The sequence below is a fragment of the Cervus canadensis genome, chromosome 6 (assembly GCF_019320065.1).
Source record: "Cervus canadensis isolate Bull #8, Minnesota chromosome 6, ASM1932006v1, whole genome shotgun sequence".
In the NCBI taxonomy this organism is placed as follows: domain Eukaryota; kingdom Metazoa; phylum Chordata; class Mammalia; order Artiodactyla; family Cervidae; genus Cervus; species Cervus canadensis.
Genome location: NC_057391.1, coordinates 10,648,777 through 10,669,117, shown reverse-complemented (window position 1 = coordinate 10,669,117; position 20,341 = coordinate 10,648,777). Strand labels below are relative to the sequence as shown.

The following is a 20,341-nucleotide window of genomic DNA, read 5'->3' as shown; positions in this document are numbered from 1 at the left end:
TGACTCTTTACATAATCTCTCCTCTTTTGCCTTACCTCTCACCATTTCCTGGACTGAATTAGTCTTTCTCCCTTCTTAGATGTTGTAACAGTATCTTTTGCATTGATACCACCATGTTTCAAAATAGTTGGTTTATCTCTTTCTTCCATACACTGAGCTCCTTGAGGGCAGAAACAGTTACTAGGTTTATGAATCCATGGTACCTTTCATTGTGTGTGCTCAGTAATTGTTTGAGTAAAATCAGTAAGTTATTAAAGACTTACACTAGGTTTCTTTATAACAGTTCTGTACTTGCCTCTTTCTAGATTTCCCCACCCCAACCCCACTCCCACCCCCACTCAAAGTTCTTATCTATTTCAGTAGTCTTGTAACAAGTCTTTCCATGTTTATTTATTTATTTTGGCTGAGCCTTGTGGACATATGCGATCTTAGTTCCCCAAGCAGGGATCGAACCTGCGCCCCCTGCAGTTGCTGTGTAGAGTCTTAACTACTGGACTACCAGGGAAGTCCCTAGTCTTTCTACTTTTAGCCTGTAGTTCCTCTGTGGTTGCGTGTACTCTGATGCCAGATTAATGAAGTATTTTGGAGTGCTTACATGAAAACTTTCATTATCTTCCCACTTTATAAAAAGTAAAGTCCAAATTCACCAGTCAGGAATTTAGACCTTCCACCCATGTTCTCAGAAGTTACCAGGTTTATTTCAAATTCGCCTTATCTACCTGCTTATCTTGATTCATCAAGTATTTGAGGACCTGCCTTTTGCAAGACTTTATGAAAGAAGTAAGTTTACTAAATATGATATATGTTCATCATCTTTGTGTTCATTTTTTGGTCCTTTGTTTCCTTTAATGACTTCATTTCATCTTAAGGGGAAATAATATTTGGAGAACACTCAGCCATATTCATATTTAAGTAAGTTGTTCCATCTTAAGATAAGTTTAAAATAGGTTACAAGCCATCCAGCGCAATGTTTGGCTCAAAATAAAAATTCAATAAATGCATAAACTGAATTATTTCAGTTTAAAAATTTAAAGATAGAAATTTAAGTTTAAAATTATACCAAAGAAAGTTATTAATTTATTGTACTGTTAACATTTGAGGTTTACTTGCTATTATTATTTGTTGTATCACTTTGAAATACATATTCAAAGCAAATTTAAGAGTACTATATTACACATGTTTTCAAAACCTTTTTTCTATACTCTCTTTTAGGTTATATGTAAAGTCAGATGTGCAACTGAACTTGACAAACACAAGTAAGTTTCATGAGTAGCATATGTAAATTTTTTTAACAGTATACTTCTCAAGGTAGAAGGGCTTGGTAGTTGAGGGTGCTTTAGCAGTTTTGTAGAAGATTATGTATTTAGATTAGTTCGTAGAAAGTGAACTGAGTAATCTGGTCTTCCCCCTTCAGCAGTATTGCTGCCGCATACCTTTTTTGGTGCTCTGCCACTGTCCCACTTCAGATGTCAGATGTAGTTTCATGGGGTCCACAAATTCTCAAGATAGATTATACTCTCATAATCAAACAGATTATGCTGTTTGGAGTGAGAATGTATAATGTCATTCCATGAAATAATTAATGTTTCTGTACTGATTCACCTCGAAAATGAGATTGCTAAACTGGGGAGTTAGGAGCCTTGGGTTTCAGACCAATTCATCTATAAACTTGGCAGCAATGCTCCTCATCTAACCTCTTGATGCTTTTATTCTTAAACTACTATAATTCCCTGAATGTATGGATAATTTCAAGGTTCATTTTAGGTTTCAAGCTATATAATTATTATTTTTATTATTTAACCTGAGAGAATATTAAGATCTAAACTTCTCAAACTAGAATCCTTATATTTTGCATGTATACTTAATAAAGATTGTTTGTTACAGATTATACATTGCCTTCCATTTTCCTTGTGTAAATTACTTACAAAGGCAAACAACATTTTGTAATCCTCACTATTGAAAGTGACCCAAAGTAGAGGCTATTAGAATGGCAAATAAATTTCTGGATCATGTTAATTTGGAGTATAAATGTATTTGAATTGAGTTACTTTCATATAGATAGCTTGATACAGAGAGCCACACCTTACCTGAAGAGTTTTTATGAGGTGGTCTAATTTTTCTTAAGGGGAAGTAGTTAAGCATTCTACTTTGGGAGTAGTTCTGTATGCATAATAAATATGCCACTTTATAAGAAGATGAGATATTGATGGGTGTATGAAACTCTACATATATTGTCCCTATGTTCCTTTTTAGTCTTGTTTGAAATAAATGTTTGCTATAATCAGATGTTCATAAAGGGGAGCATTGTTTAAAACACATTTCCCTTACCTTCTAAAGTTAATATTAGTGATCAATTTAAATTTATATATGGTATATTAATTTTCCAAGAAAATTTTAGAAGCCTGCTAATTCTTAGAATGGAAAGGTCAATGAAAATGTGCTCAGCAGTTACAAAATGAAAAATTCAGGATTACTTTAATTAGTTATGATAATCCTATATTACTTTTCCTGATAGAGGCAACTGAATTCAAGTCCACATGAGATTATTTTTAAATTCATGGTTTAAAATCTGATGCCATTTTTAAATGGCTTAGTTACTAATATCATAATTGCAAAAATATCCTAAGTAACTATGTAATTATTAAATTTGTATTTAATGAAATTACAAACAGTTTAAACTGAAGGAATTATTGTACTTAAAGTAACACACTAATTCAGTATTAAGTTTAGTTTCTCATTAGTTTTACAGAAATCTAATAAATTCATTTTTTCTTTCAGAATTCTGTTGCATTTGGGCTTTATATTGGCAAGCCTTCTCTTTTTAGTGGTGAACTTGACTTGCGCAATGTTAGTCCATGGAGATGTCCCCGAAAATCAGTTGAAATGGACTGTGTTTGTTCGAGCATTAATTAATGATAGCCTGTTTATTCTTTGTGCCATCTCTTTAGTTAGTTACATATGCAAAATTACAAAAATGTCATCAGCAAATGTCTACCTCGAATCAAAGGTAAGTGTATTTCTTAAATTTATACTTGACAGTCTCACTTCAAATCCTTATCTTATGAACCATATTTTAATGGACATTTAATATTTCTTTAAAAAGCATTCTGAATGTCAGGTACATTTCTGAGCATGAAAGAATGGTCACAAGAAATTAAAAAGTATTCAAAACTTGGTGCTCACTAAACAATGGTTTTTAAACAAAGACATTTACCTTGAACATGTTGTATTTCCTATGATTTATATCCTCTGCATTGGAGGCTATAATTAAACTACATAAGCCAGAATATATACAAATGTATCACAAATAGTCTAATATCCAAGGCCATACTAACAACTTAGGTTTCATCAGTAAGGGTGGCAGTATTGCCATTAAACAGATTTACCACTTTATATACATTTGGGTTAGCAATGTCAAGATGTCTTACTGGTATAGTGTTGTTTATTTGTATAAAGTTTTAGAAGATATTACTTCACTCCATAATATGAAGTCCCTATGGTATTTGAAACAGCTACTCATGTAACTGAATTTATAAATGCCTTGCTTCTCCCTTTCCATATACTTTTGGGTCAGGAAACAAAAGCCAATGTTAACCTGTTAACAGAGAACCATGAATGTTTCTGCTGTTGCTGATTGACAGTGTGGTTGAGTGGTGAATCAGTATCCCAGTGTATGTGTGGCATTGGGTATGGGGTATATGTGTATGGATATTGGGGTGGGGGTTTATACGTACATATGAGCTTGCTTTAATTTGGCATCATTGCCTATTCACTGACAATAAGCAAGATAGTTTCTTAAACAGTTCTCTGAAATATTTTTTAGACTTCTATATTATTTTTACCCTTAATATAATTCTACTAAAGTAAGGTACTATAATTAAATGCATGGAAATCAACTTGTCCCTTAAGTTTAGGTGAAGATTTTAATTTTATTTTTTAAACTTTTATCAATAGAAATAGAAATATAGAAACAAAAATAGAAATAGAGGAGAGAAAGAGAGAGAGACATAGAGAGACTTACTTTCAAATCCATTAATCTTGTCTGGAAATTTTTTTATCCAACTTCTAACAGTTTACTTCCTAAAAGTCAAATATTTTAGTTAATTCTGGCTTCCATATAAGTGTTAAGAAGAATACAACCACCGTTGTTGTGGTGCATAATCTTTTGATGTTGCAACAGCATCTTTTCATAGTGTGACAACACCAGGATAAATTCCTTACCTCTTTTGTCTAGTGATAAAACATAAATAAATGAGGCTGAATTTGAAGGCTTGTTTTCTGAATACTTACAAACTTTTTGAGTTTGTTTTTTCTCACTGTGATATACAGAATTCTCTGAATGTAGTTAAGTTACCAATGTGAGGAGGGAAGTTAATTTGATAATTCCTCCAGAATTATTTTAAATACGTTCCTGTCACTATCATATGAAAGATATACACTTAAATTTTAAAAGTGCATGGATTCAGGATTCTCTCGCAACGCTACAGAGAAACATGTTCAGATACATACCTATAAAGGTAAATATAATATGAGATAGTAAATTATTTGTATTATACTGTTCTGTAGTTCTTGGTTTTTCTAATTAGGTTTATTCAAATAGTACATCATCTTGCTTTCATACTTTCTTTGTAAAATGTCTAGACTCATTTTTGTTTTTTGACTTCTATAACAATATATAGTAATGGCCATTTCTTTTATTCAATCAGCAAATGTTTGTTGAGCATCTGTCTCCTCCGCTTTCAAACTGACCTTGTTTCTTGCTGTCCCTAAGAGAGTTTCCTGAAAGTTCAGACTTTGGTCTTCTGTTTTTCTCTTTATTCCTCCTTCCTTCTTCTACATATTCAGTGATAATGAGATCCTCCATGATTTGTCTCAGTCTTACCAACCTTGTAGTACAGGTATGCTTCTCTGTCTCTATACCCTTAGGCTGTTTCATCTTCCAAAATGTCTTTCCGCTCCCAGTGCTCTGTTCCTGTTTGTCCTTATCCTTCCCAACTTTAAGGCATAACTTTAATGTTTCTCCTTTTTATGACCTTAATTTTGTCCCTTCTTCTTCATCTCCAAAATAAAATTTAGAAATGACTTTCTGTTTGAATTCTCTTAACTTTATTCTTTTAGCTACTAGATCAGTGCTGTGACTTGGTTCTTTTTCAAAGTAGCAACTGTGACTTGCTTTTTAAAATATTCGTTATTATGAATTTGAGTAGTTTATTTCTTCTCTTTCAGTTTCTGGTTTTCTTACATATGTAAGGTTGTTGCTTTGTTCCATATCTATGTTCTTATATAGATACTTAATTTATTATTTTAAATTAAACTAATAAAGGCATTTAGAGCAATATGTTTTCTCAAGTACTGCCTTGGCAACTTTCCATAATATCATTACTGTATATTATAGCAACATCCTTTGGATTTCAGCCATGTCTTAAATACTACATATTTACACATTGGTGTGAATTAGATATTATCTCTACATATAGATAGATACTATTCTACTTTCACTTTGGTGAAAAGTCTAAAATTCAGATATATGTTCTCTTCGGGCCCTCTAACTTCCACTGGAAGTTATCAGTCTTACCCTCTGCATGACTGTCCGTGCATATGACTCTGGCCTCCTGAACAATGTAGAATTTCTGTACTCCAGGTTCTTGTTGGAGAAAATAAGCTATTAGGTGTTAAACTCAAAAGCTTAATTGACAGAAACATTACCTGAAGGATATACAGTCTGTCCATTTCCCCATCTAGTCCATATATATTCTCTGCCTAATCCAGTGCATTATAGAGTTGTATTCTGAGACTGCATTATAGCCTGGATAGAATTGTTTTTCCTGACGTATACTGGCACATCATGCTTTGGTCTACATCAGGAAATGTGTAAGAAATTTTTTGTGAGAAACACTTGTCTTAAAGTCTTATCCTATTATGTTGTTGTTCCCTAGAAAAGATCTTTTCCTCCAGTTCAGTACCAAGAAAAACATTATTAAGTTCTTTTCCCTGGCTATGTGTTGTGCAGAGGCAAATCTGTGGCTCATCTTTATAGCAATCACAGGTGATCTTATGATACCCAGTTTTGTTCCGGGTCTACCTCTCTTTTCATTTCACATTCTTACCCCATCCCCACACATTCCTATATTTATTTTTTATTCTGTGTGTATCTCTGTAACTACTTCAAATTCTCTTTTGCAATGAGGGTGATATAAATTTTAAAATGTGGTTTGGATATACTTTGAGATATGTTTATATCTCTTTTTCATATATATTGATTTTTTAATTAATTTGAAATGACCTTAGTGAGAGACAGTGTATCATAGTGATTAAGAGCTAAAAAAAAAACCCCTGGGATCCAAGAGATAAGAATATAAATAAATCCTGTCTCTCCTGTTCATTGGCTGTATGATCAATTGAGCAACTGGAAAAGTAATGAAACTGTGCAGGTTGTTCAGATTGGGATTTGAACTCATGGTCTTGATATCACACACCTGGTCTCAGCCCTTAATGAAACTCAGATTCTTAATGTCTCATCGAAGAAAGAATTCAGTGAGAGACAAAGTGATAGGTAAGAAGTGGATTTATTTAGAGAGAAACACATTCTACAGATAGAGTGTGGGCCATCTCAGAAGGCAAGAGGCCCTGAATATGGGGTGGTTAGTTTTTACGTATTGGGTAATTTCATAGGCTAGTGAGTGGGAGGATTATTGCAAATATTTTGAGGAAGGGACAAAGATTTCCAGGAATTGGACTCTTGTCAACCTTTTGATTTTTGATGGTCCAGCTTGAATTGTCATGGCACTGGTGGGTGTGTCACCTAGCTTTTGCTAATGTGTTATGATGGGCATATAACGAGGTCCACAGGAAGTCAGATCTTCTGCCACATTGGACCTAGTTGGTTCTAACTAGTTTTTGTCATGTCCTATGGCCATATCATTCTTTTAAAAGTTGTTCCCTGCCGCCTTGCCTCCTGTTTCAGTAACAGCATCTCTAATGGTCACTCTCCTGGTCTGTAAAATGAAAATAATGATAATGTTGGTCTCATAGGTTGTTTGAGGGTAAGAGTGGTACCTACCTTATAATGTTGTTATAAAAATTAAATTAAAATGAATATAAAGTGTTTAGTGTGATTCCTAGCAGTTAGGAAGGCCTTATAAATGTTAGCTATTATGATCCTAATATATACAAAAGGATGGTAATGTAGCTTCAAAAAGTTCTTGAATACCTAAAATTGTTGGCAGAATGTGTCTGGAGACATGTCCTCTATACATAATCAAATTCTCCAAAGGAACAGTGAAAAAGATAAGAATTACTGGAGAATAGGATTTCTCTTTTAAATATTTTAATTTTGACTCTATTTATATTCCATTCTGCACAGATTTTGTAACAGTTGAAGTCTCCAACATTTCATCTAATAATTGAGTCATTTTTCTTAGAAATTTTTGGAATATGTATCGTTGAAAGTATATAATGACCTTTTTTATTTATTTTTTAATTTTTTTCTTAATATTATTTTTAAACTTTTTGTATATTGCTGACATTTCAAGTGTGTCTCATTAACTTTAGATAAAATGTTTCTTTTTTACAAACTCTTTATAGGGTAAACAAATACATTGTATTTATTAATATGATCATTTGTCAGTATTAGTCCTTTTCTCCAATTAAGTTTTTTGAATTGCTCTTTGCTTTGCCTTTCTTTGTTTTCTGTGGTATATTTGAATTTATTTACTTTTAATCAGAATTATAATATAATTTTAACATTAAAATACATACAATAAAATTATTTTTATTCTAATATTAATTTCAATATTAGGAAAAATAAGCATATTTATAAGAATATAGGAGACATGTAATTTTTAATGGATAAAATAGTGGCACAAAAAGGTTTCAAATTAATTAATTTAAAAGCTCAACTTTTGTACTCACCTTATCTTTGAGTGATCTTTCACACAGATAATCCCAACTTGCCATTATAGGAGCCAAAATAATGGCAAGTTGTGATTATCTGTATGAAAGACCACTCAAAGTTATGGTGAGTACAAAAGTTGAGCTTTTAGCCTTACATCTCTGATCAAGGACATGTACAATTTTATATCTGGATAAGAGTGTAAAACAAATCATTGTCTGACTCAAGGTTAGCTTGTCTCCCTGCCTAGTTAACTGTTTGCAAATAATGCATTTTCTCTCTCTCTCTCCTGAATGTCTGACAGTTTTAATTACTATGTAAACCTTTCTGTCCCATGTTCACTCAACTCTTGATCCATATTAATTACTATACTGGGATGGAAGGTATTATCAGCATCTTTCAGAGGCACAGTAACATTCAACTAAACCATATTTTTGATCATTCATGGAGACCAGTTGATCCCATAAGACTAAAGAAGTAGTTTATGATTACTTAGGCCACATTAAAGTAATAAACTAAAATACCATTAATGCCTGTCATCCACCACCCTGAAATATGACTTCACCGGAATTTGTTGAGGATGATGGTTTAAAACAAAAAAAAAACAGAGGCTGCATCATCCTCTATAATAGATATGATTGCTACCTTCCCAGTATTCTGATTTCTCTCTTGAGTCACTGGAATTTTTTTCATTCATCTTAAGCTGTGGTGCTTCTTTAATTTACTGCCTTCATTATTCCAGTTCTTATATTGCAAGTCTTATTTCCTATTCTGTTGCTGAACCAATCCACCACACACTTGTCCCATTTGAAAAATCCCTGCTTACAACCCTGGGTTTATATCTTTTATCTCTTCCTGAAGATTCCCTGGAGAAGGGATAGGCTATCCACTCCAGTATTCTGGCCTGGAGAATCCCATGGACTGTATAATCCATGGGGTCCCAAATAATCATACCTTTCCTTTATATTACTAAATTCTTCTACTAGACCAGCCAGCATTTTCAGAAGTTTTTTATTTTTCCATGGACATAAAGTCCATCAACTTAAAGCCATCTTACCTGTAACAGTGGAGTCATTGGAGCCAGAGATCTAATTTCATTGTGTCTTAGCATCATGAAACTATTTTTAAAACTGTTTAGGCCTTATAGTTATCAAAATACATTTTAAATTTACTAATTGAGATTACTTTGTTTTCTTATTTTTGATGCTTAGTTTGGCATTCTAATTTCAAAATGGAAATAGCATTTGTGAGATGGATTCAGAAACATGTGCAGGGTTCTACTTCTGCTATTGGCCAAGTAGCTTCTATTGGACTCAACCTTCTGCAGAAAGCAAAGATAAATCCTGGAAAAAGTATAAAAAAGCGCTGACAGCACTGGAGAGCAGCCTGTTAGAAGAAGGAACTGACACAGCATGAATTCCCTGTTTTTTACAGCTTCTAGCCTGAGGAAAAGTCCCATCCATGGGGCAGCCAAAACTTGAAGAGAAACCTGCTATTTTACTTGCTTGAAGAATCATAGGGCAAAATTCAAGAAACTATTCCAGATGGAAAGTCAGTGGAAAATCTCAGGAAGAAGACAGCCAAGTAGAGGAAGGTCCAAATTCTGATTTTAAACTCTGCCAAATTTTTATCTGATACTTGAACTAGACATGTTCAGGACATACTCTAAGCAGCAGCACAGTAAAGGTTAAAGAAATTGAACTGAGATTTCAGCTGCTATTCATGCATGGGAGACAGTTTGAGATTTGAGTCTAGCCAGCTTAATCATTTGCTAAAAATAAAAAAATTTTTAAGGGAAAAGAAAAATCAATATGTTTTAGAAAACTATAACAGCATCCAAACTCTAAAACATGGCTCTCACAATGTCCAGAACAGAATCCAAGGTCACTAGATATATGAAGAAACAGGAAAACTATAACTCATACTCAAGAGCAAAAAGAAAAACTCAAAAAGCAATCATTGGTGGCAGTCTCAGATGTTAACCCAGATGTTGAATTTATCAATGATTTTATAATATGCTCAAGGATATGAAGGAAATATATATTAATACTTGAATGAATTAATAAATAAGAAATCTTAAGAGAAATAGAAACTGTTTTTTAAAACTACCAGAAAGTTTAGAATTAAAAAATACAGTATTTAAAATTAAATAGTCACTACTTGGGCTTCGCAGCAGATTGGAGGTGAAAGAAGAGTCAGTGAACTTAAATCCATCAGAAATTATCCAATCTGAAGACCAGAGGATGATGGGGGACAGGGAGGGGAGATGACAATGAAATGAACAGAGTCTCAGGGTCAAATTATGTGTAATTGGAATTCCCAAAGGAAAAGAGGAAGAAAATGAGATTGGGAAAAAAACGTGTGAAGACCTATGACCTAAATTTTCCAATTTTGATGACAGACATAAATTTGCAGTTTCATGAAGCTCAGCAATCCCAATCAGGATAAATATAAAGAAAATCTCACCTAGGTTCATTGTAGTCAAGGTGCTTGAAGTGAGAGTGAAAGTGTTATGTGCTCAATTGTGTCCAACTCTTTGTGACACAACTTTGTGGACTGTTGTAGCCTGCCAGGATCCTCTGTCTATGGGATTTCCCAGGCAAGAATACTGGAGTGGGTTACCATTTCCTCCTTCAGGGAATCTTCCTGACCCAGGAATCGAACCCACGTCTCCTGTGTCTCCTGCATTGCAGGTGAATTCTTTACCCACTGAGCCACTGGGGAAGCCCTGAAGTGCTTAAAACCTAAAAAAAGAAAATTTTGCGAATGGAGAAAAATGACACATACATAAGGGAACACTGATTCAAAGGATCAGTCACTTCTCATCAGATGTAATACAGCCTGAAGACATGGAAACAATATCTTTGAAATGCTGAAAGAAAAATGTTGTCAACTCTGAAATCTGTTATCTCGCAAAAATATTCTTAAAGAATCATGAAGAAGTAGAAACATCTTCAGATAAAAGAAAAAGAAAACAAAGAAGATGCACTACCAACAGACCTACACTACAAGAAATGCTAAGAGAATTTTACAGACTGGAGAGGAATAAAATTGGCTTGAATTTTAGCTCTTCAGGAAGGAATGAAGAACACAAGAAATAAAAAATGTGTGGGTAAATATAATTTCTTAATTTCTTTAAAATAAATATGACTGTGCAAAGCAAACATTATAATGTGAGGCTTAGGTGTGTAGATATAATACATAATTCTCGGTATAGTATATAGAACAACTATAGCACTGTAGCATAAAGGACAGGGCCTATATGGTCACAGTTATTATATTTTACATCGTGTGGAATAATATTAACAATTATTTAGACTATGAAAAGTTAAGGATATATTTTATAATCCCTAGAGCAGTGATTCTCAAACGTTTTGGTGTCAAGATCCCATTACAATACTAAGAATTACTGAGGACCCCAAAGAGATTTTGTTTATATAACTTACATCTACCTATATATACATTTTAGAAAAAATGAGAAATTAAAAATATTCATTTATTAATTCATTAAAATACCAATAATAAATCTATTCTATGTTAACATGAATAAAATGTTTTTATGCTAGATAATTATGTTTTCCAAAACAAAAGTAACTTAGTGAAAAGATTGACATTGCTTTACATTTTGAAATCTCTTTAATGTCTGACTTAATAGAAGACATCTGGATTTTCATATCTGCTTCTGCATTCAATCTGTTGTGATATGTTGTTTAGGTTGAAGTATATGAAGAAAATCCATCCTCACACATACATATAGTTGGAAAATGGAGGAGAATTTAAATAGCCTTTTCAGATAATTGTGGATATTCTTCTTTAATACTACACCAAAACTCTGAAGTGGAGGTTTCTTAAAGGTTAGTTGCCATATAGAATCTAAAGCCATATTAGTGAATTTTCTGTACTCTCCATTGGTCTGTCTTACACTTTGAATGAGTTATAACATCATGCATTGATCATAGGAAAAGAGTGGTCACAGATCTTCAAAATGTTGATACATTTCATTAGACAATATCCAGAATCACTTTTGTTAATACTACCACCAACCGCATCAAAGAAAGTATTTAAGTTTGGGAAACTGCCAGTCTTACAGTGGATACAGGTACTTACAAGTCTTCAAAAATTCTAATTTTCACTTGAAAGTTCATATTTCATCATTGGCAATAAATATTATTAGATGTTTTCTTTGACATGACAGGCTCATTTCATTTATTTTTTAAAAAAGAAGTATGCTTATTAACCAAGTCTAAATGACCGTTGTTTGTCTGCCATAGCTGTCTGTCAAGTAGAAAATGGGGTTTCATGAAAAAAGTGGCTCACAAGTTCAGCTCACAAGTCAAACAACCACATAAGTGCTTCTCCTCAAGACAACTACTGTGCTTCAGTATACAGCAGAATTACTTCAATGTATATCTTATCTCATCACACAGAATATTAAATAGATAGGTACTGGGGGGTCAATACTTAATAAATATTTTCACTATTTCATCAGGGATATTCTTAAATGAACTTTCTTTTTTAACTGGGAGTGCGTAGTAGTAAAGAACATAATACTGTTTGGTACCACTGCATTGCTTTGTGCTCCAGCCCACAGTTTTACCATCGACTATTTCTGTACCATTAGTGAGACTATCAGCGCAGTTGGCCCAGGATAAATAATCAGAAGAATTTTCAACACTTTGAATATTTCAGTACTACTTCTCAGGCATTGACATAAGAATATCTTGTATGATTAGTTGGTGCTGACACCAAATGAATACAAACAAAATTAGTCCTACTATATCAGATTTATTTATTTTTAAGGCAAAAATAGTAACACAAGTCTATTGATAAGACATTAAATCACTATTTTTTTAGTTAAATCTTTGAATCAGTAAATTTCTATATTGGAAAATGGTAATGCATGTTTCATCCAGGAGGCATTCAACAATTTAACTTTTCAAGGCTTTACTAGTCTCTCAGCTATTGTGATTGGTTTGCCAACCAATGTAGGCTAAGTGTGACAACTTAGCCTATAAAATGCCTGAATGGTTTTTTAATTTCTAGTTTGGAAAGTTACAAAAACAATTTGTGGCATTTAAATGCTCACCACACCTGCATTTACAATTACAGTTGTTTTGCTTTACTCTCTGAATGATTGATCTCAAAATGATGCTGCAGCTTAACTTAGACATAATGTTCTGTTGCAAAAGACAATAAGGTAAATTATTAACATTTATAAAACCTATTGAAAGGTAGTTTTCATTGCATTTCATTTGATAAAACAGGAAATCAGTGTCACCCAGTTACTGTATATAGATTTCTTTCTTCACTGAGTCAGAGAATTCTAACACTTTCAACTTTCTCAGTATCTTAGAAGTAAACAGAAAAGCTGTGTGTAGAGAAAAATATTTGTTATTCTAATGAATATACATAACATAAAATTTATGATTTTAACCATTTTTAAATGTACAGTTCAGGGACATAAAGTACATTTACATTGTTGTGTAACCATCACCACTGTCCATCTCTAGATCATCTTCATCATCCCATACTGAAACTTTGTACCAATAAAAAGATAAGTCCCCATTCCTAAGCCAATAATCCATTCTTAAATATGAAAAGAATTATAATTTTTCATTTTAGAGTAAAATGTTATTAATTTCTAAAATGAGTTTAATATTAAATTTAATATTTTAAGTTTTTATTTAAATGCTTAAATATTATGAAACAAATATATTAATTCTACCTAGTCTTATTGTGCTGCCATGTAGATACAAGGAAAAATTTAGGATTTCATCATATTTTTTTTTCTTTTGGCTACACCCTGTGGCTTGCTGGATCTTAGTTCCCCAACCTGAGTTTGAAGCCAGGCCACGGCAGTGAAAACATCAAGTCCTAACCACTGGATTACCAGGGAAATCCCCCTTTCTCTTCTTTTCTTCTAGGATTTCAGAATAACTACTTGTTTGGGGATTTTCCTGATGGTCTGGTGGTTAAAACTCCATGCTTCCACTACAGGGGGTATGGGTTTGATCCCTGTTTGGGAACTAGGAACCCACAGGCCATGTTTGGGCATTGCCAAAAAAGAAAATAAACCTAACTGTTTGATAATAATGAGGTTTTAGCAGGTATATCAGGTATAATTAAAGAAAATTAACAAGAACCCAATAAAGATACAGAGAACAAGCTGAGTTAATCTCTGAAAATGGATGTATTTATACCCTAAATCTATTATATCAGGAACCTATTAACAGAAAACACAAGAACACACATGCATACAGAGTGTTGACACCATCACATATCATAAAGCCTCTGGAAAACTCTGCTGTATATACAAAAGAGAATGAAAATATAATAGGCAAATAACATCTTAGTACTCTTGTTTTTAATCATCTTGATTTTGATTTTTAAGATCCCAGGACCACACTTTAAGGACTGCTGCCCTAGAGCAACCACTTAAGGCAAAAAGAAAACAACAAGGAATAGAAAAGTATAGTTAAAAGTTCAATAGATAAATTAAAATGGAGTTCTAAAAGGTATTCAATTAACCAAAAGATGCAGGAAATAATAGATAGGGGAACAACAAATAAATATGCAAATAGTAAAATGTAAGACCTAAATTTAAACATATCACTAATTATAGTAAATGTTAATGGACTAAACAGTCCTGTTAAAAGGTAGAGACTGTCAAAATGAATTAAAAAAAAAAAAAAAGACCCATCTATACTGTGACTTCCAGAAGGCACTTTAAATATAAAGATAGATATAAGTTGAACAAGGAAACTAATATACTATTCATTCAATAAGTGTAAGAAGGCACTTTAATATTAAGCAAAAGAGTTGTCAAGACAAAGGGTATTACCAGATATAAAAGTTAAGCAAAGAATATTACCAAATATAAAGAGGTACAGTTCATCAAACACATGAAAATAATAGATGTGTATATGAAGCCAAATAGTAGGAATAAAGAGGAGGAACTTACCAGGTAGTAAGAAATAAAGGGATAAAAATCCCCACAATCATAGTTGGAGCTTTTAGCGTCCTATGCTCAGTCCCAATTCATGAGCCTCAGGAGATGTAGGTTCAATCCCTGGATTAGGAAGATCAGCTGGAAGAGGGCATGGCAACCCACTGCAATATTCATGCCAGGATAACCCCATGGATAGAGGAGCCTGGCAGGCTGCAGTCCATAGGGTCACACAGAGTTGGACACGGCTGAAGTGACTGAGCACACACATGTAATCTCTTAGAGATACAGAATCTAGCAACACTGGTTTAACATTTGAAAATCAATCAATGTAATTCACTACATTGAGAGAACAAAAGAAAAAAGATAAATAATCATTTGAATAGATGTAGCAAAAACATCTGACAAAATTCAGCACCCTTCATGATTTAAAAATAATCGCAATGAAACTTTAAGCCAACAGGGAACAGAAGGAATGTTCCTCAACCTGATAAAAGGCGTCTCTAAAAAACCTGCAATCTGTGTCACACTGAAAGTATTGAATGTTTTGCCCTTGAGGTTGGGAACAAAGCAAGGAAGTCCATTCTCACCATTTCTATTCAGTAGTCCAATAAAACAAAAACAGAAGGTATAAAATTAGAAATTAAGAAGTAAAACTGTATTTTATGTCTGTGACTCCTTTGCTGCCCTGCATATAGGATCTTCAGTACCATCTTTCTAAATTCCATATATATGCATGCATTAATATGCAGTATTTGACTTTCTCTTTCTGACTTAATTCACTCTGTATAATAGGACAACCCAGAGGGATAGGGTGGGGAGGGAGGCGGGAAGGGGATTCAGGATGGGGGGACACATGTACACCTGTGGCTGATTCATGTTGATGTATGGCAAAAACCATCACAATATTGTAAACTAATTATACTCCAATTAAAATAAGTTAATATTTTTTAAAAAACCACCTAGCCCATCAAAAAAAAAAAAGAAAACTAATTGCAGATAACATGGTTGCTTAAGTAGAGCATCCTGAGGAATCATGAATATAGCAAGTTCTCAGGATACAAAGTCAAAATGCAAAATTACATGATTTTCATATATACCAGGTATAATCAGTTTGAAAATTAAATTCAAAAAGCAATTCTACAGCATAAAAAACCCAAAATACTTAGGAATCTATTTTGCAAAAAACAAGCAGTACCTCTATACTGAAAACTATTACCTATTGCTGAGGTAAATTAAAGATCTAAATCATTGAAGAGCATTATTTATGGATTAGAAGATACAGTATTTTTAAGATGACAATTCTCTCCACAAAAGATCTATCAATAAAATGCAATCCCAATTATAATTGTACCTTGCGGCTTTAAAAAATAGAAATTGACAAATTTATTCTAAAATTTATATGGATATACAAAGGACCTAAAATACTTTTAAAAAGTAGTGCTTTCCAACAGAACTTTCTGTGATGATGAAAATATTATATATCTGTACTAGCCAATATGTTACTATGGAGCACTTGAAAGAGGACTTGTGCTACAAAGGAACTGATCTTTTAATTTAACATGTTTAAATGTGATTTTGTAAATACATGTGGCTAACGGTTATTGTAGTGAACAATGCAGAAGGTAATTCTGAAAAAGAAGAGTTAGAACACATGACTTTGAAACTTAGTGTAAAACCATAGTAATTAAGACATAGACAAACATAATAGAGAGCCTGGAAACAATCCACACTTAAATAATCTTGATTTTTGACAAAGGTGCTAAAACAATTCAAAGGGAAAGCTAGTGGTGCTGGATCAACTGGATATCCACATGAAATAAAATGAACCTCTAGCTGCATCTCATATACACACAAAAATTCAAAACGGGTCACAAATTTAAATATAGCTCAAAAAAGTCTAAAGCTTTTAAAACTAAACATAAGAGATTATCTTTACAGTTTGGGTACAGGCAAAGATCTCTTCAGTTCAGTCACTCAGTCATGTCTGATTCCCTGCGATCCCATGGACTGCAGTATGCTGGGCTTCCCTGTCCATCACCAACTCCCAGAGCTTGCTCAATGTCCATTGAGTCAGTGATACCATCCAACCATCTCATCCTCTATTGTCCCCTTCTCCTTCTGCCTTCAATCTTTCCCAGTATCAGGGTCTTTTCCAATGAGTCAGTTTTTGTATCAGGTGGCCAAAGTATTGGAGTTTCAGCTTCAGTTCAGCATCAGTCCTTCCAATGAATATTCAGGACTAATTTCCTTTTGAACATCTCTTAAGCAGGTCTTTGAAAGTAATCACAAAAGAATAATAATAAATTAGACTTAATTAAAATTAAATTTTCCCATAAAAAGGCAAGACTAAGAAAATGCTAAGGCAAACCACAGATTTTAGGGAAATATTTGCAATGCATACATCTGACAAGGAATCATTTCCAATATATGCAGGGACTGTCTACAACTCAATAATTTTTAAAAAGACAGCCCAATTTAAAAATGGTCAAAGATATGAACAGACTTTTCACAAAGAAGATGTACAAATGGCCAATAAACACAATATCGTTAGTCATCTGAGGAAATGCAAATTAAAACCAAAATATCCACAGCATGGTTAAAATTAAAGAGATTGACAACTCCAAATGTTATCTAGGAATTGGAACAACTGGAACTCTCATATTTTGTTGGAAATATAAAATTGGACATCCATTTTGGGGAAAGATCTGGCAGTTTCTTATATAGCTGAACTTAAACCTATCACATGACCCAGCAATTCCATTCTGAGGTATTTACCCAAGAAAAGCAAAAGAATATGTCCACAAAAAGATTTGAGTAAGAACATTCACAGAAACAGTCCATCAACAGAAAAAGTGGATAAACAAATTCTCATATAAACACATTCATGTAATTATACAGTGGATTAGTGGGGTTAACTGTCCTGGTTTGCTAGGGACTCAAAGGGTTTCTGGAATATGGGACTTTCAGTGCTAAAACTAGGAAAGTTTTTTAACTAGGAAACTTTTGAGCAAACCAGGAGTTGGTCACGTTCATTGTTCACCTCAGCAGTGCAAAGACCTAACTACTGGTACATCCAACAGCATGGATGAATCTCAAAACATTATGTTGAGTGAGTGATACCTACACAAGAGTTCATATTCTATAATTCCATTTATGTGAAGTTCTAGAGTAAGCAGAACTAAGTTGTGGTAAAAACAAAAGCAGGGGAATATTTGTGTCTGAGGGGTTGACTGGTGGGGAATGGATGTCAGAGAACATTCAAGAGTGATGGTAATGTTCCTTATTTGTATACACCAGTTGTCAAAATTCAGTGAATGGTAAGTTGAGGTTTCTGCATATCTGCGTCCTAAAAGTACCTATAAACAAATACTGATGGTAAGCATACTGGAGTGAGGTCTAACTCTTCTTTACTTGTCAAGTGTGGAATTTCTAAAACAGTGGTTTGTAGATGTCTAAAGTAGAGGAAGGGAGAATCATTCTTTGAGGATTGCTCCTGAGTGGAATTGTTTGTCATGACTATTCAATTTAGAAAAATTTTCTCTAACTTTCCAACAGCACTTTCCATGTAGTTGAATCCTTTACTTTTGTTTTATGATCCTATATTTTGTGGGAAGAATCTTAATTTGTTTTCTAAATTGGTGGACTTCTTTCTCTATTATATGTATGTAATTTGGCTGCAATTTTGCTTTGTTAATTGCTCTGATACTATTCTTTGCTCACACTTCTTTGCAGTTTTTTATAATATTTACAAGTGTAAGTAGAGAAACTCCAGATTATAAGATGTTATTACTTTTAGCAGTCATAGTATTTCTTAAAGCAGTAACTATAAATTTACTTATGGTTATATTAAAGGATTGGAGAAGGCAATGGCACCCCCACCCCAGTACTCGTGCCTGGAAAATCCCATGGACGGAGGAGCCTGGTGGGCTGCAGTCCATGGGGTCGCACAGAGTCGGACACGACTGAGCGACTTCACTTTCATTTTTCTCTTTCATGCATTGGAGAAGGAAATGGCAACCCACTCCAGTGTTCTTGCCTGGAGAATTCCAGGGACGGGGGAGCCTGGTGGGCTGCCGTCCATGGGGTCGCACAGAGTCAGACACGACTAAAGTGACTTAGCAGCAGCAGCAGCATATTAAAGCAGCAGCATAAATGCTTACAGTATTCTAACTTTTCTTGTTACTTAACTTTTCTGTAATAATATAGTACTTTTAAAATGGAAACTGGATTGCTTTTAGATTAGCTTTTTATTAGCAACATTTTTTTGGATTCATAATAAATATGCACAATAAAAATGCACATTGTGGAAAAGCTTAGTCTTGATTAAAAAATTTAATCTTGCTAGGATTTTATTTTCACACATACTTTTTGCTGTAATAGTGAGTTAACTCAGAGAAGATACGCTATTGCTATCCCAAAATCTTTCAAGATATATTTCATCTTTAAGTTTGCTTTCTTCTCATTCACCTCTAAAAATGTGTTGTTCTTATGAGCATGTCAGTTATAATATTTCTCAATCCTACCAAACCCATTGAAACCTTCTCATAAATTTTAATAACCTATTTCTATGCTGCAATTAATAGATTGTTTAACATACATACACACATAACTTCAAAAATTCAGTGCAACTGCCCTAATTGTAATATAATGAGAAGACAAAAGGAAAGTAATTAATAAATATTTGAATGTGTAGATTTGAGGGTATGCTATAGTGGTCAGATGCTTGTATCTACACATAGAAATTGTGAATGAGACTATGAATGCAGACTGTTACAGATGTGTTGCTTTTGCACTATATACCACAAGCAGTATTGCTGTCACTTTCACACCTTTCTGAAATATTTGACTATTCTTGATAAAGGTCTGAACAGAAAACAAAGGACAAATTTCCCTCAATTTACATGCTATGTGTGTTTCTGGATATGTTGGCATCTATTTAAAACTAGACAAGCATAAACTTTATATTTAAAACAGATTTGGGTTCTGGCTCAGATCATTATGCTTAAGTTTTTCATCTTCATAAATGTCCAAGAGGACATGGGGAAGTTATAAAGGTCAGAGAATTCTCTTATGTGGAGAACTCTCCTGTAAATTGTCAGTCATCCAGCAGCCCTGACCCTTGTGTGGTGAATGCCATCATTTCCGCTTAATCATTTTGACACTAGAATACAAACTTCCAAAACACCGTATTAGGTGTTTTTCACAATATGTGTTTGGCAGTTGTGTCACTTTTCAGAATAATGTCTTTAAGATAAATAGGATGACAAAGAAAACCAGCTGTATTCAAATATTTCAGGTTAAAAATCTCTGCAAAAGTGGATACCACACCCTTCTCCAATGTATACATTCTAGTTGACAACCACTGTTATAACCAGTGTTATAACCACTGTTATATTAGGCTTTCTTTCTATATTTCAGGAAATGGTGAAAGCTTTAGTATTAAAATATTTTGGATTTGAAAGTGCATTTGGGTGCCTGCATCATTTTGTCATCAACATAAC

General features: G+C 33.5%; 1 protein-coding gene across 1 annotated transcript in view; it reads left to right on the top strand.

The window, feature by feature from the left end:
• Positions 1-20,341, top strand: part of GPR137C (G protein-coupled receptor 137C) — a 58,851-nt gene that overhangs the window by 32,479 nt on the left and 6,031 nt on the right. Inside the window, exons 2-3 of the mRNA XM_043470778.1 lie at positions 1,213-1,256; positions 2,779-3,007. Coding sequence (XP_043326713.1) covers positions 1,213-1,256; positions 2,779-3,007 — 273 coding nt within the window. The remainder of the gene's footprint in view (positions 1-1,212; positions 1,257-2,778; positions 3,008-20,341) is intronic.